The 24,047-nt window shown below is 35.1% G+C and overlaps 1 protein-coding gene across 4 annotated transcripts in view; it reads right to left on the reverse strand.

Annotated features, from left to right (window-relative positions):
* Nucleotides 1–24,047, reverse strand: part of NUP62CL (nucleoporin 62 C-terminal like) — a 72,202-nt gene that overhangs the window by 9,756 nt on the left and 38,399 nt on the right. For 2 of the 4 annotated variants that reach the window (XM_026014901.2, XM_026014902.2), the window contains exons 5-10: nucleotides 23,555–23,711; nucleotides 17,455–17,605; nucleotides 17,170–17,219; nucleotides 16,898–17,032; nucleotides 15,028–15,139; nucleotides 10,976–11,042 (exon numbers count right to left, since the gene is read on the reverse strand). In XM_026014901.2, coding sequence (XP_025870686.1) covers nucleotides 10,976–11,042; nucleotides 15,028–15,139; nucleotides 16,898–17,032; nucleotides 17,170–17,219; nucleotides 17,455–17,605; nucleotides 23,555–23,711 — 672 coding nt within the window. The remainder of the gene's footprint in view (nucleotides 1–10,975; nucleotides 11,043–15,027; nucleotides 15,140–16,897; nucleotides 17,033–17,169; nucleotides 17,220–17,454; nucleotides 17,606–23,554; nucleotides 23,712–24,047) is intronic. The other 2 variants (XM_072744896.1, XM_026014903.2) reach the window with 1 other exon arrangement.

Raw genomic sequence — 24,047 nt, forward strand, 5'->3', positions numbered from 1 at the left:
AGAGGACACTGTCCTATTTGTCTTAGCTACTTTTTAAATTGGTGATGTGAAGATTACTCTGCTTGTGTATAGCATTACCCTTCACACAAAATTAATAAAATATACATTTCAAGGTAAGGCATAAAAAGAAAAGATTGTGAAAGTATCCTGAATTTTTGGAGGTGACATGGCAGAAACGAGGTAGTAGAATTATTATTACATTACATCCTAAGTGGTGTTCAGACAGTCATCCTGTTGAAATATCACTTACTATTCAAGTCTCATCTTAATTCTACCTCTTCCAGGAAATCAACTAAAGATTAGGTTTCTTTCTTTGTCCCCCAACTCCCACACTTTGAACCTGTTAAGAGAGTGTGCTGCTGGTGTCTGTTATCTCCTACACCAATTAACAGTGTCTTGGCCCATAGTAGGTGTTTAGTACTTAAGAGTCATAACTATGTGGTTCTGACTTGCATCTAAAAGGACACATTCCCATTATACAGTACTTCAGTATCCAAAATGGCTATACATATTACCTTATTTAAGTCCCACAATATAAATCAGGATAGAGAAAATTAAAAACTCAAGAATGTAAGGTTCAGTAGCTTCCCAAAGGCCAAAGCTAATGAAAAATGATACCAGGATTCATATCTTCAGACTCCCATCTATGAGTGCTTTTTCTATTACAGTGTGCCTGTTTGTCAAATGCTGTGAAGATTTTAAAGAAAAAGTACTATGCTGAGCTAGTAATTGCCACCACAGCATAATGATATTTGTTATCCTTTCAAACCCTGAAGTGCTCAAAATAAGGCAGCCCTATCTGAACCCCATCTGGGGAGATTTCATCGGTGAAATACTATCAGGCCATTTCATCTATGAAATGGCCATTGAGCATGGGCCCCAAAACAGCATTAGAGAAAGACTCCAGCATATTTATAGTTTTTAGTTACTAACAGGAAGAAAATTGCTTTGGAGAAAAATCTGTATATCTCACAAACAATATAAATCCTGCTATTTGGGAGTGATTTAAATCATGTTACATATAATTCATCTGGGGAGGCTCTCCAGCTTGAGGAAATTCACTTGGGCACAAAATGTACATAAGCAGGATTAGTGAGAAATCTAATTTTGCAGATGCATTGAGTGTATTTCAAATCTGGATTTACATATAGAAAAGGAATTTTAGAAGTGGAGCTCCAAGAATGTTAACCATCATGCACTATTTCCTAACAGGAGCTGAAGACTTCATCATTTTTAACCTTCATACCCTAATCTAACCTAAAAAAGATTCTTTAGAATCAAGGAACAGTAACATGATGGTAAATCTATCTTGTCTGCAAAGGAGAGCAGAGATAAGGAAGTAGCTCATTAAACAATGGAAAGACATAAAATACGTTTCAGTTAACTGCAATGGGAAGAAGCACATGGGCACCTGTCTCTGTTGAGCTTACAAGACCTTTATAGCAGCAATGTCCACAATAGCCAAACTGTGGAAAGAGCCTCGGTATCCATCGAAAGATGAATGAATAAAGAAGATGTGGTCTACGTATACAATGGAATATTACTCAGCCATTAGAAATGACAAATACCCACCATTTGCTTCAACGTGAATGGAACTGGAGGGTATTATGCTGAGTGAAGTAAGTCAGTCGGAGAAGCACAAACATTATATGGTCTCATTCATTTGGGGAATATAAAAAATAGTGAAAGGGAATAAAGGGGAAAGGAGAGAAAATGAGTGGGAAATATCAGTGAAGGTGACAGAGCATGAGAGACTCCTAACTCCGGGAAACAAACAAGGGGTAGTGGAAGGGGAGGTGGGTGGGGGGATGGGGTGACTGGGTGATGGGCTCTGAGGGGGGCACTTGACGAGATGAGCACTGGATGTTATGCTATATGTTGGCAAACTGAACTCCAATAAAAAATATATACAAAAAAATAAAGACAAAAAAAATAAATAAAAAATAAAGTGAGTTGCCACATCTCTGGCAGATCCAGAGCATTTGCTTCTCAAGTATCTGAAGTGAAACATGATACTTCAGGATACAACAGGTGACCTTGCTGATCACCAAGATTTCCCAAAGAATTTAAGAAAGAGAGAAGGTAAAACAAAACACCTTAATCAGTAAGTCAGATTTTGTTCTAGAGGATAGAAGAGAAAGAAGACATTTTATTTGGAATTCAAAGACATCTTTTGGCATTTCAGCATTCGATGTTCTTCAGATATAAGAGAGATGAAAGTCAATGAATAAAAATATTTTTAAAGCATCTATCTGACCAAGCTTCTTTAAAAAATATGGCACATTGACATCATAATACCATATTGCATATTTGAAAGTTGCCAAAAAAATGTAGATATTAAAAATTGTTGTCACAAGAAAAAACACACAAAAAAACTTTTTTTGTAACTATATAAGATGACAGGTGTTAACCTGACTTATTGTGGTAATAATTTACAATATATACAAATACTGAATCATGGCATTGTGTACCTGAAAATAATATGTTATATGTCAAATATACCTCAATTTTTAAAAAAAGGTTTTGGGACAACTGGGTGGCTCAGTGGTTGAGCATCTGCTTTCTGCTCAGGGCATGATCCTGGGGTTGAGGGATCAAGTCCCACATTGGGCTCCCCACAGGGAGCCTGCTTCTACCTCTGCCTATGCCTCTGCCTTTCTGTCTCTCATGAATAAATAAATAAAATCTTTAAAAATAAAATAAAATAAAAAATTTAAAAGTCTTAAAAATACCCAATCTTGAAAAATCTAATTTAAAATAATTCCCTCAAACAATAAATATTAACATTGGGAAAAATGAATTACAATTGTGACATATCACAAAAAACTGCTTCTCTGAAATGATCCTGAAGGCATCTGATGCAAGAGTTAGTCACGCCACACCAGACAACTAAGAATATTTTACATGAAAAAGAAAAAAATAAAGTGATTGTATACTAGTGCTAATGGGACTGTATTTTGGAAACATCACAAAATTCCTTATGGCATTTTTAGTTACTCCAAGAGTCTTCTCTTTCTCCCCTAAATAGCAGTCAAAATGTTGTGAGCAGCTATTAAATTATTATGGGGTTGTAACCCATAAGAGACTGCAAAGATCATGGATTAAATATATTTTAGTTGTGATGCTTTCAGACACCTCGCCAAAAAGGCAAAATGCCATGAAAATACTCAAGGAACTTCTAAGTAATGATAAGTTTAAGATTTTACATTGCCCGTCCCTTTATTGTGGCATGTGATAAATATTAATATTATGGACCCAACAATAGTGTGGTATATGGAGAAAAAAAAAAGCCTGTCCTTCACCCCTATTTCCCTCTCTCTCTAAGAGAAGTAGCTCCACATATTTAAAATGAATAGCAAATTAGCTCAGATTGATTGGCAACTTTGTCCTAAGTGGTCCCAGAAGAGCTGGAGCTGCTGCAGTTTCAGTGACTGCCAACTCAGAAGACAGATGTATGACCGCATTGCTATCAAGCAAACCTTAAAATAAGGCTGTAATTTTTACAGAGAAAGACAAGAGAGGAAAGTGGTATTTGACTATCTCTACTATTAACCTTCAATTTTCAATTATCTATACTAATCAGGAGGAAAAGAGGTAGAGATAATGTTAAGCAATGGATGAATATCAAATTTGCAAACTGGTCAATATCAGCACATGGTCAGACATTCTCTAATTCAATGCTCTCATACTTATCTCAGATACTTTCCAGCTCAGGCTCATCACAGACAGGAAAAAAGGGGCCTGCTTCTCTATAACTTACTCATGAGTATGGAACAGTTGATTAGACAGTACCATCTTTTAACATATTTCAAGTATACTGGGTGGTTTCACTTTTAAAGATAAGCTGATTTTTAAGTTAAATACATGATCCTATTAGCATTATGGTTGCTATGTTTCATAATAGGAAAAAAATCATACTAATGTTAAGGATATTAAATCACAAAAACATTTCCCAGAAACCTTTTAAAATACAGATTTTGACATTAAAATCATTTTTAAAAAACCTATACAGTTTAGGGGCACCTAGGTGGCTCAGGCAGTTAAACATCTGCCTGCAGCTTAGGTCATGATCATCAGGGTCCAGGGATTGAGCTCTGCCTTGGGCTCCTTGCTCAGTGGAGAGTCTGCTTCTTCCTCTTCTACCCGCGTCCCACCTCCACCCCCACCCTGCCCCTGCCGCCCTGCTGGCACGCTCTTTCTCTCTCTCAAATAAAATCTTTAAAAACCCAAAACTAGGGGAAACCTGGGTGGCTCAGTGGTTGAGTATCTGCCTTTGGCTCAAGTCTTGATCTCCAGGTCCTGGGATCGAATCCTGTATCAGGCTCCTGGCAGGGAGCCTGCTTCTCCCTCTGCCTATGTCTCTGCCTCTCTCTGTTTCTCATGAATAAATAAATAAAATATTTTTAAAAATTTAAAAAACTAAACAGATTTTTCTTCAGTAGAAAATATATTATTAAAAAATATATATTATTCCCATTAAAAACACATGCATTAATTTTTCTATAATTATTATTTGAATGTGAATAAATGGACTTATTGAGAAGTTTAACCTTTAACTTCTCAGTCCATAGACCATTTCAGTAAATGTGATCTCATTAACTATTAAAAAGCAAAATAAACCACAAACAACAACAAAAAAAACCCATTCTTAGCATAATTGAAGCCTGCTACTTTCCATTACTTGATCATGTCATTTCCTGATATGAAAAGGAAAGGTTCCTTGGGTGGGAACAGCAAAAAGGAGCCCACAGTATCATGAATTACTGGGCTTTCCCCCTACTCTTCATCATGACTTCCACTGTCTCAGTTGAGAATCTACTGACCTTATTGTGTTTCCCGCTCAATTGAATTTTAAGCAAGAAAGTCAACTCCCAGTCAGTAATCATTACTATCCATAGTCTTACTCTTTTTACCCTGTGTGGTCTGAGAAATTTACCCAGACATTTAGAACATATGTCCCACACAAAGTACTACCATTATCATACTTTGAAGACCCTTGTCCTCTACTGTTGGTAGAGGACATGATAAAGATCTGTTTTTCCATCCAGTAATGCCTACATTACAATTGCTTTGAGGGGCACCTGGGTGGCTCAGTCAGTTAAGCATCTACCTTCAGCTCAGGTCATGATCCCAGGGTCCTGGGATCAAGCCCCACATCAGGCTCCCTGCTCTGTGGGGAGCCTGCTTCTTCCTCTGCCTCTGCTCCCCCACTCTCTCTCATGAATAAATAAATAAAATCTTTGAAAAATTGCTTTGAGAGCATACCAGGAAAAAGAATACTCTTCTGGTAATCTGGAAATTTGGATTCTGGTCCTAGCTTTGCCAGTAACTAGTTGTGTGTTCTTAGGGAAGTCATTTAACCTGTCTGGGCCACAGTTTCTTCATTTATATAAAGTAAGTCCTCTGCAGCAATAGCAACCTTAATTTTATTAGTAGGAAAACATTGGCTGAGAGCCTTGATACTTCACTTTTGACAAAGAAGATCCCAGCCAAGAGAAAAAAATTACTGTAATCTTTCTTTACAGCGTATTTATAATTTGACACCCCCTAACTCCACCCAAGAAGCATTGCTCATTATAAGAAAATATGCAACACACAGGAAGACAATTGAGTCAAACTTTGCATTATCTTATTCCTTAGTGTTTTCTAAGTCACTGACATTCTCCCACATCTCAGCCATTCTCACAACTTCTCCAAGGTAAGTAATTTTTAGTGATAAATTTCCTGGAACTACCTTCTCTAGACCAATTTAATAGCTACATTTCAAATCCAATGGCTTTGTTGTCTTTCCCCCTCTCCCTCTCTCCTATACACAGTGATCTCTGATAACCAGTTCTGCCACTTTCATTTACTGACTGCTAACCTGGACCATGCACTGTTCAAGGAAAGTTCAACATTGTTTCTTTTAGTCCTTATAAAACAAACAAACGAACAACAACAAAAACCCAAACCCTGAAAGGTAAATATAGTCTCTCATTTTTCAAATGGGGATACAGGCTCAGAGAGATTAAGTAACAGTTTAGGTCACACAACTATTAAGTGGTAATGTCTTGACTTGAACCCATACCTATTAGATTCAGAAACTTCTCCTCATCAGGTAACTCATACTAAAGCAATATAGAATTTAACATCCCTGATGATTCAAAAGAGTTTAGAAAGGGATAGGACACTTCTTCCTCTGAGAGAAGTAAAGGTGGATGATATAGGTATGTCTGGAAAGGGAAAAAGGTGATAAAGTTCATGGTTGATGACCTCTATTAATGAAGAGAATGAGGAATCTGGAAGTGAGAAATGAGAAAATTTGTATTGTTTTCATACTATATCTTTAAAGAATAACTATTCTGATTGCCTAACTAGCCCCCATTTATCTCAATTACTGAGGTCTCACTATATTCCATATTTTAGACAAAAGCTATAAAAATGATTTCCCCCATATTTTTATTTTAAATCTATAGAAAGTTGAGAGAATAGTAAAAATCACAAGCTTGTATATCCTCCATATAGATTAACCCACTGTTACTATTTTGCCTCAAATTGCTCTCTTTCTCTTCACAAGATTTTGGTTGAACCACCTGAAGGAAAAATAGACATGACACTTCTCTAATGTAGCACACAGCTTCTAAGAATAAAAATATTTTACTATACAGCCACAAAAACACATGTAAAAAATAAAAAATTCATTAATATCATTTAATATACACTTCTTATTCAGTTTCCCTAATTCTAAATAACGTCTTCTAGAGAAAACAGGTGATAAACTCCTTGAGGTTGGCCTTCATGATGATTTTTTGGATCTGACTCCAAAAGCAAAGGTGACAAAATAAAAAACAAATAGGGCTATATCAAACTAAAAAACCTGCACAGCAAGGAAACCATTAACAGAATGAAAATACAAGCCACTGAATGGGAGAAGATATTTGCAAATGATATTTCCAATAAGGAATTAATATCCAAAATATATAAAGAACTTAGGGATCCCTGGGTGGCGCAGCGGTTTGGCGCCTGCCTTTGGCCCAGGGCGCGATCCTGGAGACCCGGGATCGAATCCCACATCAGGCTCCCGGTGCATGGAGCCTGCTTCTCCCTCCGCCTGTGTCTCTACCTCTCTCTCTTTCTCTGTGACTATCATAAATAAATAAAAAATTAAAAAATATATATATAAAGAACTTATACTACTCAATACCAGAAAAACAATCCAACTAAAAATGGGAAGACATGAATAGACATTTTTCCAAACAAGACACACAAATGGACAACAGACATATGAAAAGATGCTCAACATCGCTCATTATCAGGGAAGTGCAAATCAAAGTCACAATGAGATACCACTCACTCCTGTCAGAATGCCTATTACCAAAAAGATAAGAAATAACAAGTGTTGGCGAGGATGTGGAAAAACAAGGACGCTCATACACTATCAGTGGGGATGTAAGTTGGTACAGTTACTATGAAAAACATTATGGAGGTTCCTCAAAAAATTAAAAATAGAACTACCAATGATCCAGCAATTCCAGTACCATGTATTTATCTGAAGAAAATGAGAACACTAATTTGAAAAGATATACACACCCTTATGTTAATTGCATCATTATTTACAATTGCCAAGATATGGCCACAATCTTTAGTGTCCATTGTTGGATAAATGAATAAAGAAGATTTGGTGTACAGAGAGGGTATGGGTGGGGGGATGGGTGAAATAGGTGAAGAGGATTAAGAGTACAGTTATCATGATGAGCACTGAGCAATGTATAGAAATTGTTCAATCACTATGTTATACACCTGAAACTAATACATCATTAATTAGACTAGAATTAAAAGTTTTTTTAGAAAAAAAAGATTTGGTACACACACACACACACACACAGACACACACACACAAAATGGGATACTACTCACCCATAAAAAATCAAATCTTCCCATTTGTGATAACATAGATGGAACTAGAGGGCATTATGCTATGTGAAATAAGTCAGACAAAGACAAATACCGTATGATTTCACTTATATGTGGAATGTAAAAAACAAATGAATAAACAAAACAAAACAAAACTCATAAAAAAAGAGAACAGCATGGTGATTGCTAGAGGAGAGAAGGCGAAATGGTGAAGGGGGCCAAGAGGTACAAACTTCAATTATAAAATAAATAAGTCATGGGGATGTAATGTACAGCATAGTGACTCTAGTCAATAATACTGTACTGCATATTTGAAGGTTGCCAAAAGAGTAAATACTGAAAGTTCTCATCCCAAGAAAAAAATTTTTTTGTAATACTGCATGGTGATGGTTGGTAACTAGACTTACTGTGATAATCATTTCATAGCATATATAAATGTCAAATCATCATGTTGTACTCTTGAAACTAATATAATGTTATAGATAAATTATACCTCAATAAAAAATAAAAAAAGGCAGGCAAGGAAAGAAAGGGGGAAGAGACAGAGAACAAGAACAAGAACGAAAGAAAGAATGAAAGAACAAAAGAATCAAAGAACAAAAGAAAGAAAGGCAAGAAGAGGAGAAGAAAGTCTGGTTTTGATCCAGTATCCAAAATCAACATAGTAGACTTAATTGTTATGTTTCTTTTAGTCTGAGACAATCCCCTTAACTTGGTTTTAAATCCCATGACTGACTTTTTAAAAAGTCCCAAGCCAATTATGTTTCACAATGTGTTACACATAGTGTCTGATTATTTTGTGATTTTATTCAATTAAACATTTTTGATAAGAATACTACATTATCTTTCAAAATGTCTCACCCATAGAGTGGCTGATTGTTTTCTTACGATTAGATTCACATGAGCCATTTTTGATAAGAATATTACATATGTGATATTGTGTATTTCCTATCATGTCAGATCAAGAGGCACATCATCAAGTTATCCCAATATTAGTGATATTAAGTTTTATCACTTGATTAAAATGGTACTTGTCAGATAGTTCTGTTGTAAAGGCACATTTTCTTCTTTATAATTTTTAAGTAATGTGTGGAGGGATACTTCTGAGACCATGTAAATACCCTGTTCCCCAACAATCTTAAACTCAGTGGTACTAGCATTCACTGATGAGCCTTGCCTGAATCACCATGATGCTGGGGATGCAAAATGGTGACTTTCTCACCAAACTGTACAATTAAAGTGGGTGAAACTTATGGTATATAAATTCTACTTCAATAAAACTGCTTTTTAAAAATTAACTCAGTAACATGCAATCTGTATTGTGTCCATTCCTTCTAGCATATTTTTTTCTGCCAAGAAATGACTGATAGTTGAAACATTTTATAAATGAGGTAAGTTATTCAAGATCAGGGTAAACTTAATATAAATATAAATGCTCTGTTGAAATTTTTTTAATTGTTGTTCTCTAATTCTATCATTCCTTCTACAATTATTAGCTGTCCCACGTCTATTAAGACTTCTCCCCCTGTACCTCCTATTTCTCAATCTCTCTCTCTTTCTCCCCCTCTCTCATCACTCAAGATTCATGGATTTTTCCCCCTCAATATATTATAATAATCCATTACTGATACTCTTTTTGATGTTCAAACCATCCTAATTTGGCCAATAGAATCCATTCAAACACAATCTCATGTCCTGAAATAACCCCATTAGTTTTGAACAATATATTTTCTTGCATAAAAAGTTCCTAGGGGCACCTGTGTGGCTCAGTCAGTGAAGCGTCTGACCCTGCATTCCAGCTCAGGTCATGATCTCAGGGTCATGAGATCAAGCCCAGGTCAGGCTCTACGCTGAGTAAGGAGCCTGCTTAAGATTCTCTCACTCTCCCTCTTTGCCCCTCCCCCTCCATTCATGTTCTCACTCTCCCTGTAAAAAAATTAAAAAACTAAAAAATAAAAAAGTTCCAAACTCACCCTGTATATTCCCTAAAACCTGAGATCAGCTATTTCCCCAAGAAGCCTTAGTTACTTTTAATGGGAATGGTATTTAGAAACAAAGATTTAGGTCCTTAATGGGCTGTTTATTGCTAGTGGGGTTTGTCATTGCTTCCTGGCCCTTTCTATAAAAAGAACAAGGTAATAGGAAGTCACACTAATATTTGCATCAAATTTATGATACAAATATAAAAGAATGAACAGAAAATATCTTCTCTTTTACTTTCAATGAAAATCTTGGTTTCCATTATCATTACTACCCTTATGCCTCTGCTTTATTCTACCATATATAAGATGGCAATAATATTGTTATATTAGAACACATATAACATAATGTAGTATAATTCTGAAACTAACAATAACCTATTAAGAAAGTCTAAGATTTTTCTTAAAAGATTTTATTTATTTATTCATGAGAGACACAGAGAGAGAGGCAGAGACACAGGCAGAGGGAGAAACAGGCTCCATGCAGGGAGCCCAACATGGGACTCGATCCCGGGACTCCAGGATCACACCCTGGGCTGAAGGCAGGTGTTAAACTGCTGAGCCACCCAGGGATCCCCCGAAAGTCTAAGATTTCTTTACAGTTCTTTTCATCCTTAAGATTACATCCTAGTACGAATGTACTATCAAGAATAACGCGTTCAAAAGTCATCTGAGCTGCATGATTATGTTATAGTTACATAGGTTTGTTTGGTTTCAGTTTGTATGTATTCAATTTTAGCATTTGTCTTTCTTTCCATTATTTTTGGCTTAAGTCTAATTTTTGAGTGTTTAAACTTTTATATGGGCCCAAAATCAAAACTACATACAAAGATACACTTGGAGAAGTCCTATTACTGTCCCTATCTCCTCTACCTCATTCCTATACAGCCCCTATTTTCATTAGTTTCTAATTTATTCTTCCTGTGTTACACTTTATAAAAACAAGCAATTATAGTTCTTCAGAATTAATATACATACTGTAAATTAAGTAATACCCCTAGAACCAAGTTCTCATTTGAATGTGGTCATGGTGCACAAAACCTGACTTACATCCATTGTCTAATTGCAATAATGGATATTTTCATGTACAAATAAACTCCCACCTGAATTCTGATTAATCCACTGTAGAGAGTCCATATGAGCATTCAGAATTTTGCAGATCTGCTGGAGCTAAAAACATATACAAATTTTTTACCTTAAGATTATTCTGATATGGTAAACAAAACAAACAAAAAATTGAAATTAAGAAGTGACTTTTCATTTCTTTTGGTAAGAAATGGACTGAGGATATATAAAATATTAATGACATTTTTTGCTATTTCATATTTGTAATGTTCATTACATCTTTATATTACTTCAATCTATTTTGTAACTGTGAAGAATGTAATTCCTATAATTCAATAATACACTGACTACCACAGTACAAAAATAAGTAAAAAACATTGAAAGATGTTTCACAAGAAATTCATATAATAATTTTAAAAATTATGTTTTTCAACCAAATCAGCAATATTTTACATTCTACTAGTTTCAGGCATATAACTTAATGATTTGTTATTTGTATATAATGCAAAATGATCACCACAATATGTCTTGTTAACATCCATGACCGAATGTAGTTAAAAACATTTTTTCTCATGATAATAACATTTAAAGATCTAATCACTTAGCAATTTTCAAATATGCAATACAGTATTATGAATAATAGTCACCATGCTGTACATTACATCCCCAAAACTCATTTTATACCTGGAAACTTATACCTTTTGACCACCTTCACCCATTTCACCCACTATCCACCCCTGCCTCTACAACCACCAATCTATTTTCTCTATGAGCTTGTTTCTTTGGTGTTGGTGTTTATAAATTCCACACATAAGTGAGATCATATGGTATCTGTCTTTCTCTGTCTTACTTATTTCACTTAGCATAATGCCCTCAAGGTCCAACCATATTGTTGCAAATAGCAAGATTTCCAAGTCAGCAAGTTTTAATAAATGGTAATACTCAGTTGTCAAGTGTGTGGAGAAAATAGGTACATTCCTATACAGCCTATAGTAATAAAAATTGACCCAACCCTTCAAAATGTAAATTTTTACAATATATATCAACAGTCTTAAAATATTTATAACTTTTAACTCAATATATTCTACTTCTAGGAACCTATCCAGAGGAAATAATCAAATCTAAGCATAACTGGTCATTACAGAACAATTTTATAATGGCTAAAAATTGGAAACAATATCTCCACCAATTTAAAAAAGTAATATATTATGGTAAAGTCACTTCTAATGAAACATTATAGTCATTAATACTTTTAAAAAATTTCCAAAGTTTTCAAAGAATGCTTAAAATTGGGCAGTCCGGGTGGCTCAGTGGTTTAGTGCCGCCCTCGGCCCAGGGTCTGATCCTGGAGACCCGGGATCGAGTCCCACATCGGGCTCACTGCATGGAGACTGCTTCTCCCTCTGCCTGTATCTCTGCCTTTCTCTCTCTCTCTCTCTCTCTCTATCTCTCTGTCTCTCTCTCTGTGTCTCTCATGAATAAATAAAAAAAGAATGCTTAAAATTTTGAGAAAACACTGTGAAAGAATATGAAATGAAGACAGAATACAAAACTCTATATCCTTATGATTCCAATGCTATTTAAAACAAAAGAATTTTTACCAGCATAGCAAAAAGACTTGGAAAAAATATAGCAATATATTAGAAAGGTATTGATAATAGAGATGACTTAACTTTCTTCACAGATTTCCATATTTTCTAAGCATAATACATTGAGTAAGTATATGTATTAATTCTGTAATGAAATATACTGGACATTTAAGAATGTTTTTAGAATACTTTTGATGACTATTCTAGTAAAGTCTAGTATAATAAAGAAAGTAGGAGGACATGAAAATGTTACCACACTTAAAAGAACAGTATGTAATGAAAATAGAAATTTAGCATATTTTAACATAACAAATAGAAATACAACTTGTGGTAGTAACAATGAGTTTTTGAAAGAAAATGTAACTGAAGACCATATGCCATAATATGGATCTGCTTAATAAAAAATTTAGGTGTTAGGTAGACTCTATCTCACCCACACCCCTCCTCTGCATGGAAACAGTAAAAACAAACAGGTAAATCCCATCATTGTGAATATCATTAAATATCATTGCTATTTTCCTACCCTGGTGTATGGCCCACAGTAAAGAAGGTTTGTTGATCTTGTTATAATAAATTACCTACAAGAATATTATTGTTCAGCAAATGTTTCTCTCTGCTTTGCACCCAATGATTTATACTATCTGAGAAAAAAAGATGAATTGTTGCTGATCTCTTGCTTCTTTTGTCCTGCTACTGAGCTGCAATTATCTTTAATTGACTCATCTTAAATATCTCAATCACTCTTGTGAGGAAAAACAAAAACAAAAGACACACCATTTACTCCCCACTACCAAAATAAAATAAAACAGTTTAAGGCTAAGTAGAGAAAAAGGATAGAGATAGGATTACAGTCCTCTTTTACTAACTCTGTTCAGAAACTTCTCTTATTTTAATTCAAACACAGAGAGACTAGACATCAGCTCTGCCTCATATCTAAATCTACATGTATTTATTCATAAAAATTCTTTTATAAAATAAGTTTAGATTTTATAGTCACAACGGTGAGCTAATATTTCATAAAAGGAAAACTTATATTCTGTCAACTCTTGATCATCTATGCGAACACAAGGAGATGGTAGCATAGATAATCCCAGACTAATTTATATTTGTCTTTGTTCAATTTTAGATTTGCCCAAAGTAGAGAATGGCATAATTTTTATAGCTAGAGGGGACTTCAAGATCATTTAGTCTACCCTTGACATTTTGCAAAAGAAGGAGCTAAGATCCAGAGAGATTAAGTGACTTAAATAAAACTCCAATGCTTTCTCAACTATACTATGCTGTCTCTTTATGATTAAAAAAGCTAGTAGTGTGTACAGAGATAAAGAACTGTCTGTATGATTGGACAAAGAGCTTACTAAAGAATAATCACGATATATATCCTTTGTCCTCACCTACCCAGATCCCAGCCTCACTCTGAATTATAATCAACAGACAGAAAGTACAATGGAAGTTCCCACAATGGGAGATTCCTCTTACCATTACTGCCACAGAGTGAGAGAGGGAAAAGAACTCCATTTAGTTGCTAAGACAATAGGGAAAGGTAGAGGAAATAGGCTCTTTAATTAGAGCATAGATAAAGGAAAAAAACCCAAATCCTTTCTTATGGCCAAATTAATTCAGAACATTTCAACTCTGTAACTGGAGCCTCAGCTTTATTTTTCAATGCTAAAATACACTTACATTATGAGATAGGTAGCCTCTACAAGGCAGGTGGAAACCTAATAACCACATCTAACAAAGTTTCTATATATACAAAATATATATTAAGACTCAGAAATTATATTAAGAAAAATATACTTTAAGACTCAAATAGTTGGCTTATCAAAATTTTAAGATATAACCTAGTCATAAATTAAGGATTGCCTGGATATACCTATTTTTCTTAAGATTTTATTTATTTACCCATGAAAGACATACACACACACACACACACAGAGAGAGAGAGAGAGAGAGAGAGAGAGAGAGAGAGAGAGAGAGGCAGAGACACAAGCAGAGGGAGAAGCAGGCTCCATGCAGGGAGCCCGATGCGGGACTCAATTCCAGGTCTCCAGGATCACGCCCTGGGCTGAAGGCTGCGCTAACCACTGAGCCACCCGGGCTGTCCGTGGATATACCTATTAAACACAAACATATATACTCACAATTGAATGAACACACAGATAAGTATATAAAAAGAAGAATGAATTAGCCAGTGAGTAAGGGAATAGAAAAATAAGTACAGGGACATATTTAGCTATGTGAAAAACAGGGAGAAAACCCTGAAAATTTAGGGAGGAAAGTCATTTTTTTAATCCTCCTGGGGATAGTCACAAAAAACTCATAACCTTTTCTGTTCCTAAATATCTCCTGCCCTATTTAACTATATCCCAAAGTTTGTATCTGTAAAGGCAGATAAGGAGCACAAGAGGACAGGAGAAGGTGAGTAGCTAAAGGAACTCACAGAATACTAATTTCATATTAAATCTTGGCTGTCTAAATAGATAAAGCAGTTCACACACCGGGTCAGTAGTGTCAGCAGGACTTCCAAATGTATTCAGGTGCTCAATAATGTCCTTGAGATCTTGTGCCATTCGTTTTAGCTGAGCATCTATATTTTCTGCTAATCTGTAACTGAAAAAGCAAGTAAAATAAAATGATTATTAACAAGAAATGCTTTCTCCACTACGTCTTGTTACTGACATAGAAAGAGGATACTGCCAGTTGATTTGCACCAATTTCCCCTACCTTCTAAGTAATTTTCAGTTATGACAAATGGCACATTTTTATGTAGGCAGCATTCATGACCTTATTATTACCATCTTCTACAAAGACACCAAAGGTGAAGGCTTTCACCCACCTTGCCATTTTTGCAGTCACCTATTTACCCTCTGGATAATGTTCCAGGGAGCTCTGAAGCAATGAATCTCTTTTTAGCTCTTACAATGAACTCATAAGACATTTAAATACATGAGAAGTTATCGGATATTAAGCAGTATTCGGTAAGTGCTCAGATGTCTTCAATGTTTTTAAATATGCACATCTTCAAAGTAAAGTCTTATACAAAGACTTTATATCATCATCATATATATACCATATATATATATATACCATCATCCAACAAAAGATGTTTTGAGAAATGAGATTAACAATAATCAAAATTAGGTAAATCTGCTAAGTTCACAGCAAATATTAATTGGCTAAATTCTCAGATTTCCACCCAAAGTATTTACACATATACATAAATACATACTTAACCTAGTCAATAATGTTTATGAATTAAAGTGATGAGAGTTTTTCAACCTTAATGTCTATAAAGATTAAAGGATTCAATGAGATTTATTGATAACTATCTATTAGCTTTCTGTCCCAAAGTATTTAAAGGTAATTGATTACCTCGATTGCTGAAGATCCTACTAGGGATCCCATCACAATATAAATCTGACTACATAAAAACAATTGGAAAGAACTAATGTTTCAATTATTCCTTCAAATTACAATTAGGAACTCATGGCCAAAAATGTAACTCTCTGTTTCAAAAAAATGATAGAATGCTTAGAAAGCAATGCAAAGAAAAAAAAAAAGATTCACAAAGGCTGAAATACAAAAGCAGAAATAGAACTAAGGTCCATACAGATTAGCTGTACTTACCATATTTAACGTAGTTACAGAAGAATTAATTTGCAAGGCTTTAGAAAATAAGCTCCATCTTAACTCACTAATAACCTATTACTAAAGGGAGTCTGATTTGGTCTCAGCCTGGTTTATGTAGCACATTCAGACAAGTTTTCCTAACAACACTTTATTATATGGCCGGATTACCAAATTTCAGTTATGGAGAGATAGTTACTATGGGGACACTGGTAATGTTCTCAATAAAAAGACTGAATCACACACATAAAAAATATATTCAGCCCAAGACATTGACAAAATCATTCAATTTTGAAAGCTATGCAGTCTGCCCCCAGGTTAACAAATTGCCTTTAAAACAGCCAATGATTTATCATTGAAGCAATTGCATTAACATTAGGTTTAAAAGAGTCAATATAAATAGGAGACCATAAATATCCCATGATACTATGACACCACACACATGAAACTTGTATTTTTAATTTAAGAACAAATTTGACAAATATAAAAACTTTAGTGGTCATGTATAAGCTTGAGATTATTAACTGTACAAAACACTATAAAACAAAACTGCCAGAATGATTACTTCATTTTCAAGCACTCTGAAAAGATAAATGGAAAAGAGCCAAGTAAGTTGATAAATGCAACTACAAGAATTTGTCCTTTTCTAACAATTTTTCCCTGCCTTTCAATTTTATTTTCCCCCCTTTTTTTAAGTAGCTAAGTTTTACCCCATTCTTCGATCTTTATCCAGTTACTTACGTCTTCCCATGCACCGTATCTGCATGCTGCAGATACACAGACCCACTCTGGTCCTTCACAAACTCCTCTAAAGGGGTCAAGAGATCTTCTAGTTCCTTCTGCTGTGACAGAATAAAATCTAATTCTTGTTCCAGCCTGAAAAAAAACAAGTCAACGGAAGAGCCAATGAAAGGAATTTGGAGTGCAAAATAAATGTCAAAAACTACAACAAGGAAAAAAAAGGACAAGAAATAGACCTTTAATCTTTCAACCTAGGGAGTCTAACATTCTACCTCTGTTGATCCAGTTTCACTTTTTCCACTTCTCCATGTAAAGTAGTAATCTATAAAGGAAAAAAAGAATATAATAATGTAAATCTTTGAATTTATGTTGTAATTTTAAGGTAATATTAATTTTCTCATATACACTTCAAATATGAACAATTTCCTAATTCAGGACACTCATTACATATGGAAAATATTTTTCAGTTGATCACCAATATTGGGATAGAAAATTAACCACAAAACATATCTGTGCTCTTGTGTAATGCAGGTAGATTAATGTGACTATCGTCTTACCTTCTCACCATTCTCAATCAATGTACGGTCCCAAGCATTGACCTGAGTGGCCTGGTGAAGAAAGTACTTCTCTTGATCTTCTAAATCAAGGCTCCATTTGTTTATCAGACCCTCTAGCTGACCATATGTCATCACAGGAGTTACAATTGCACTAAAAAATGGATACAGTAAGATCATATGATCATACTTTTAAAAGTATAACTATATTTCTGAAATGAATAACGTAGGAGGATTTAGAGAAGAAAATATCACATGAATTTTTCAGACCTGCTCCCCAACAAAACCAGCACAGGTGGTAAAGATTGTTTCAAAAACAATCATTTCAAAAGCTGTGGAAATTATCCTAAAGGGATATAGCAAGTTTTTTTTTTTAAAAGATCTATTAAGAAATCTACTAAATTCCAGTAAGAACAGCTAAAGTCTGTGCCACACTTGCTCGCTTCCTTAACCCTCAGCTCAGCACGATGCAAGTTCCATTCTGGGTGCACATGGCCAGAGACAGGACTCCCTCTCCCCATAGCTCTTTGTCAAAATGATCCATTCCCAGTCTAAGTAGTGGCCACAAAACAGTGAGCAGCTGATCTTCCATCCTCCACTTGGGCAGAACCAAGGAGAACTCTGACTCCCCTTCCAGGTGGTATCAAATAGGCTAAGCAGATAGCTGATTTTCCATCCCGTGACTGGCAGAACCAGGCTCTGATTGCTTTGCTGGGGCAGTGTCAGCAGGGCTGAACAGAGAGGTAATCATCGATTCTCTGCTCAGCAGTGGCAGGTAGTGTTCTATTTCCCTCTACCAGGGTTGTGTTGGCACTGGCAAGTGACAAAGTGAATCTAAATAACCACCCAGGGGCAACACAACTTAATCAATCAGTGAGGAAGGGTTAGTTCCCACTGGGCTTCACCACTTGTCATCGGTGTCAGTGGGACCCAATGGGGAGCTAACCTCTGTGCCCACCTGGCATGACTGAGACTGAACAAAGTGAGGCAAACTGGAGCTAGTCAGGACTCCACATCCTACCACCCTGGTGTCAGCAGGGCTTGGTGCGGGGCTTAACCTCTGCAACCTACTGGGGAAAATCAAGACTGAAGGAGGTAGAGCAAAGCAGGGCTAGTCAGCACTCTGACCCCCTTCTCTACAGAGCCTGTGTCAGGGAGGCCCCAGTAGGGAGCCAAGTAAGAGACAGAACATTGCTATCCTGCTTCCTCACTCCTTCTGTGCCAGTGGTACCCGAAAGGAAGCTGAAATTCTGCCTCCACACTTCAGCAACTAAGCAGTATGAGTGGTCCCCCACTTCCTCTTGTTCTGGGGTCCCAGAGACCCAGCTGCAAGCTAAGCCAACATCCCAACTTGATGCAAAGAAGTGGCGTGACACATTGCCCCACTTTCATGAGGAAGGGGTCAGAGGACTAAGGGGTTCCTGATTTAAAAAAATAAAATAAAACAGGGCCCAGACTTTCCTAACGTAATAGACTTAATGTCCAGGATACAACTGAAAAGTACCTGTCCTATCAAGAACCAGAAATATCACAACTCAAAAGAGAAAAGACAATTAAAGGCACTGACAAGGAGAGGTAGCAGATGTTGGAATTCTCTGAAAAGAATTTTAAAGCAATCATCAAAGAATGCTCCAACAAGCAATTACGAATTATCTAGAAACAAATGAAAACTAGAAAATCTCAGCAAAGAAACCGAAGTTATGGAAAACAATCAAATGGAAATGATAGAACTGAAAATTAAAATAACCGTAAGAAAAACTTGCTTAGTGGGTTTGATACTAGAGTGAAGATGACAAAGGATAGAATCAGTGAACTTGAGAGTAGATCAATAGAATTTACAGAAGAGCACAGGGATAAAAAACACAAAAAAATGAAAAAAATCTAAAGAACCTAGAGGATGATAATAAAAGAGATAACATTCAAATCATTGGAGGCTGATAGATTAGAGAGGAAAAGAGAGAATGGTACTGAAAAACTATTCTGAAAAATAAAGGTGAAAACTCAAATTTGGCAAATGATATAAATCTACAAATTTAAGATGCTGAGCAAACCCCAAAAGAATAACTCAAAGAAATCTGCACTAAGACACATAATACTTAAATTTCTGAAAACTAAAGATAAAGAAAGAGAAGAATCTTGTAGGTAGCCAGAGAGAAACAACACATTAATTAAAAGGTAATACCAATTCAAACCACAGCAGTTTTCTCATCTTAAACCATGGAGGCTAAAAGGAAGTGTCACAACATTTTTCGAGTACTGTAAGGAAAAAAAAAAAAAACTGTTGACCACAACTTCTCTAATTGGTGAAAATGTCCTTTAGAAATGAAAGGAAAATAAGCCATTCTCTTGCAAGATTTTTTTGTTGCTTGCAAATCTACCCTCAAAAATTAGCTAATCAGAAAAAAAAATGAAAACAGAAGATGGCTTGGAACTTCATAAAGGAAAAAGTCAAAATGAACAAAAAGGGTAAATATAATAGACTATCCTACTTCTCATGAATTTTTAAGTCATATTTGATGGTTGAAGCAAAAAGTATAACACCACATAATGTACATGGAAGAAATACTTGAGACAAACTTAAAAGGTAAGAAGAGTAAAGAGAGCTAAATGGAATTACCAAAGTTTTTTTCCCCACAGGAAAATTAAAAAAAAAAGAAGAAGAAAAACAAAAACAGAAGTAACAAACAAATGGCAAGTAATAAAATAGCAGACTTGAGCCCTAACGTATCAATAAATAGCTTATATGTAAATGTGCTAAATATACCAACTAAAAGGCAGAAATTGGCAGAGTGGATAAAAATTATGATCCATCCATATGCTATCTATAAGAAACTCACTTCAAATACAAAGACACAAATAGGTTGAAAGTAAAACGATGGAAAAAGATATACATGCAAGATTAATTTTTTAAAAGAGATGGATAAAGTCAATTTTAGAGCAAAGAAAATTACCAAAGAGGGACACTGCATAATGATAAAGGAATCAAAGCACCAGGGAAGGCCAACAATTTTAAATGTGTAAGCAACCAAACCAAACAGCAGAACTTTAAAAATATAAAAAGCAAAACTGGTAGAGCTAAAAGGAGAAACAGAAGAATCCACAATTCTAGTTGGGGACTTCAAACTGCTGCTTTCCACATCTGAAAGAAGCGATAGAGACAAAAGCTGCAAGGTTACAGATCTGAAAATACAAGGAAGTAGGAACTCATCATCATAAATAAAACATTACACCCAATAGCAGAAAACACAACTTCCAGGTACCTGTGGAACATCCACCAAGAACTCTATCTTCATCCTAAAATGAACCTGAACAAATATAAAAGGACTGAAGTCATATAGAGCATGCTTTCCAACTACAATGGAATCAAACTAGAAATCAATCTTTTCTTTAAAAAAAAAAGAATATGCAGTATACAGCTAATGCAATGGTGAGGATATTTATAGTATTAAATGCTTACATTAGGAAAAGTGAAAGGTCTCAAAACAATAATCTCAGTTCATACCTCAAGAACTTAGAAAAGAGCAAAATGAACCCAACACAGAGAGAAAGAAATAATAAATCGTAGATATCAATGCAACTGAAAATGAAAAACAGAATAATCATTGAAATAAAAGCTACTTCTTTCGGAAAGGATGAATAAAATTGATAAAAGAAAGGTACAGAATACCAACATAAGAAATGAAACAGCTATTAAAAGTGTAAAAAGAAAAAAAATAAAAAAATAAAAGTGTAAAAAGAGGGACGCCTGGGTAGCTCAGAGGTTTAGTGCCTCCCTTTGGCCCAGGGCATGTTCCTGGAGTCATGGGATCTAGTCCTGCATCGGGCTCCCTGCATGGAGCCTGCTTCTCCCTCTTCCTATGTCTCTGCCTCTCTCTCTCACTCTCATGAACAAATAAAATCTTTTTTAAAAAGTGCAAAAAGGAAAACTACAAACAACTTTATATTCATAAGTTCAACAACTTAGAAAATCAAACCAATTCCTTGAATACCATGCACTACAAAAACTCATGAAAGATGAAACAGATAACCTAAATAGTCCTAGAACCATTAAAGAAATTGATTTGTAACTTAAAACCTCCAAAAAAAGAAATATCCAGGCCCAAAGTTTTCACTGGAGAATTCTGCCATATATTTAAGAAATACAATTTTATACACAATTTTATACAATTTATTCTATAAAACAGAAGAGAAGACAATACTTCTCAGATCATTTTATAGGCTAGTATTATCCACATACCAAACCAAAGACAGAATAAAAAACAAAAAAAACCAAAACTACAGACTAATAGCTCTCATGAACTTAAATATAAAAGTCCTCAAGCAAAATACTTCCAAACTAATTCAAAAATGTATAAAAAATTATATATCGGTCGGTTAACCGTCTGCCTTCAGCTCAGGTCATGATCCCAGGGTCCTGGGATTGAGCCCCATGTTGGGCTCCCTGCTCAGTGGGGAGCCTGCTTCTTCCTATCCCCCCTGCTCCTGCTTTCTCTTACTATCTCCCTTTCTCTTTCTCAAATAAATAAATTTTTAAAAATATTTAAAACATGGTCCATTAAAGGAAAAATTGATAAACTAGATCTTATCAATTAAGTTTTTCTTTGGCAAAATACCCTATTAAACAGATGAGAAGACAAGTTACGGATTTAAAGAAAATATTTATAAACCACATATCTGACATAAGACTGAATCTAGAATATATAAAACTCTCAACACTTGTTGAGAAAATGGACAAAGACATGACATAAACAGCCACATTACCAAAGAGGATATGCTGATGGCAGATAAACACATGAAAAGATGCTCAACATCATTAGTCATCAGGGAAATGCAAATTAAAACCATAATGAGATAACATTTCACATCTATTAGAAGGGCTAAAATAAAAAGTAGCGACAACACCAGATCCTGGTAAGAATGTGGACAAGCTGGAGCCCTCATAGATTACTGTCAGGTTTATAAAATGGCACAGCCACTCTGGAAAAGAATTTGGCAGTATCTTAAAAAAATAAACATGTAACAACCATACCACCCAGTTAACTGCACTCTGGGCACTGATCCCAGAGAAATGAGACTTATATTCACACACACAAAAAAACAAAAACAAAAACAAAAACCCAACCCTGCATGTAAATGTTCTCAGCAGCTTTATTCATAACAGCCAGAAACTGGAAACAACCTAGAAGTTCATCAACAAGTGAATAGTTAAACTATAGTATATCTTCAATACCATGGATCACTACTCAAAAATAAAAAAGAACAACTATTGATGCACATGGAAAACTTATCTCAAGGAATTATGCCTAGCGGAAAAAACAATCTCCAAAGATCACATAATATACAATTTATTTGTATAACGTTTCTTTAAATGTCATTCATAGGAATAGAGAACAGATTCATTGCTGCCCAGGGTCAGGGAAAGGAAGAGTTGGTAGTGAGTATGGCTATAAAAGGGCAACAGGAAGGATCCTTGTGCTGATGGAAGTGTCCTGTATCTTGATTGTATCACTGTACTCTAGCATTGCAGGATGTTATTACTGGGGGATATTAGGTAAAGGATACACAGAATTTTTTGAATTATTTCTTAGAAGCACATGTGAATCTACAACAGTCTCAAAATAAAAAGTTTAATTTAAAAAACAATTAGAGAGGAACATGGCATAGATTCTAAGAATACAGTCTCTGGAGCTCAACTGCCTGAATTGTAATCCTGGCTCAAGCGTTACCAGAGGCAGATAATAAAATTTCTATGCACTCCAGTTTTCTCATCTATAAAATGGGAACAAAAACCATTGATTACCTCATAAAGTTATTGTGAGGAATAAATGCTATGATGTTTGCAAAGCACTGTCACATCACTAAACATAATAACTGCACAGTGAATGTCAGCTATTCTTAGTAATAGTAATAATATAATGGTAATAAAACATAGGTGTGCTATTAAGTGTTCAACTTCCTAAGCTATAGAAATCCTTCATCTACTCCTTCGACTGAGTAATTTGCCTAATTTTCAAACACTATTCTAAAGCTATACAAGCAAATCATACCTTGTACATGATAAATAAAATTAAATTCACACAAATTTTCAAATAAACAGGCTTACTTAACAGTCGAAGTAAAAGGTAGAGAATTAATACCGACTGGAACAATGTTATTAATCCCAGCTGATGTCAGTGACCTTAGGTTCAAGGTAAAGCCACTAGTGGTTGTAGTAGTGGTGGTCATGGTAACAGTGGTAGTAGTCGTTGTTGATGCTGTAGCTGGAAAATAAAAATGCATGTTAGTAAGAAATTAAAGGCTTATTTTATTTAGTCCTTGATCATTCAGGATAAAGGGTATAGAAGCATTTTTTAAAATGTGAAATTGAACTCAAAGTTGTGTGGGTTTGCACTCAACATTGTTGTAATATGAAATAATATGAAGTGACATACAGCAGGCCAGATACCTGGGTTAACCTTTCTGCTAAAAATAAAAAATTCTGGATATGTGTGTCAAGAAAGCAAATTTACAACTTAACCAGGCCTATAATCATTAAAGAAATTGAATTAATCCTCAAAATTCTTCCCATAAAAAACCTTCAGACCTAGATAACGTCA

The sequence above is a fragment of the Vulpes vulpes genome, chromosome X, assembly GCF_048418805.1.
Source record: "Vulpes vulpes isolate BD-2025 chromosome X, VulVul3, whole genome shotgun sequence".
In the NCBI taxonomy this organism is placed as follows: domain Eukaryota; kingdom Metazoa; phylum Chordata; class Mammalia; order Carnivora; family Canidae; genus Vulpes; species Vulpes vulpes.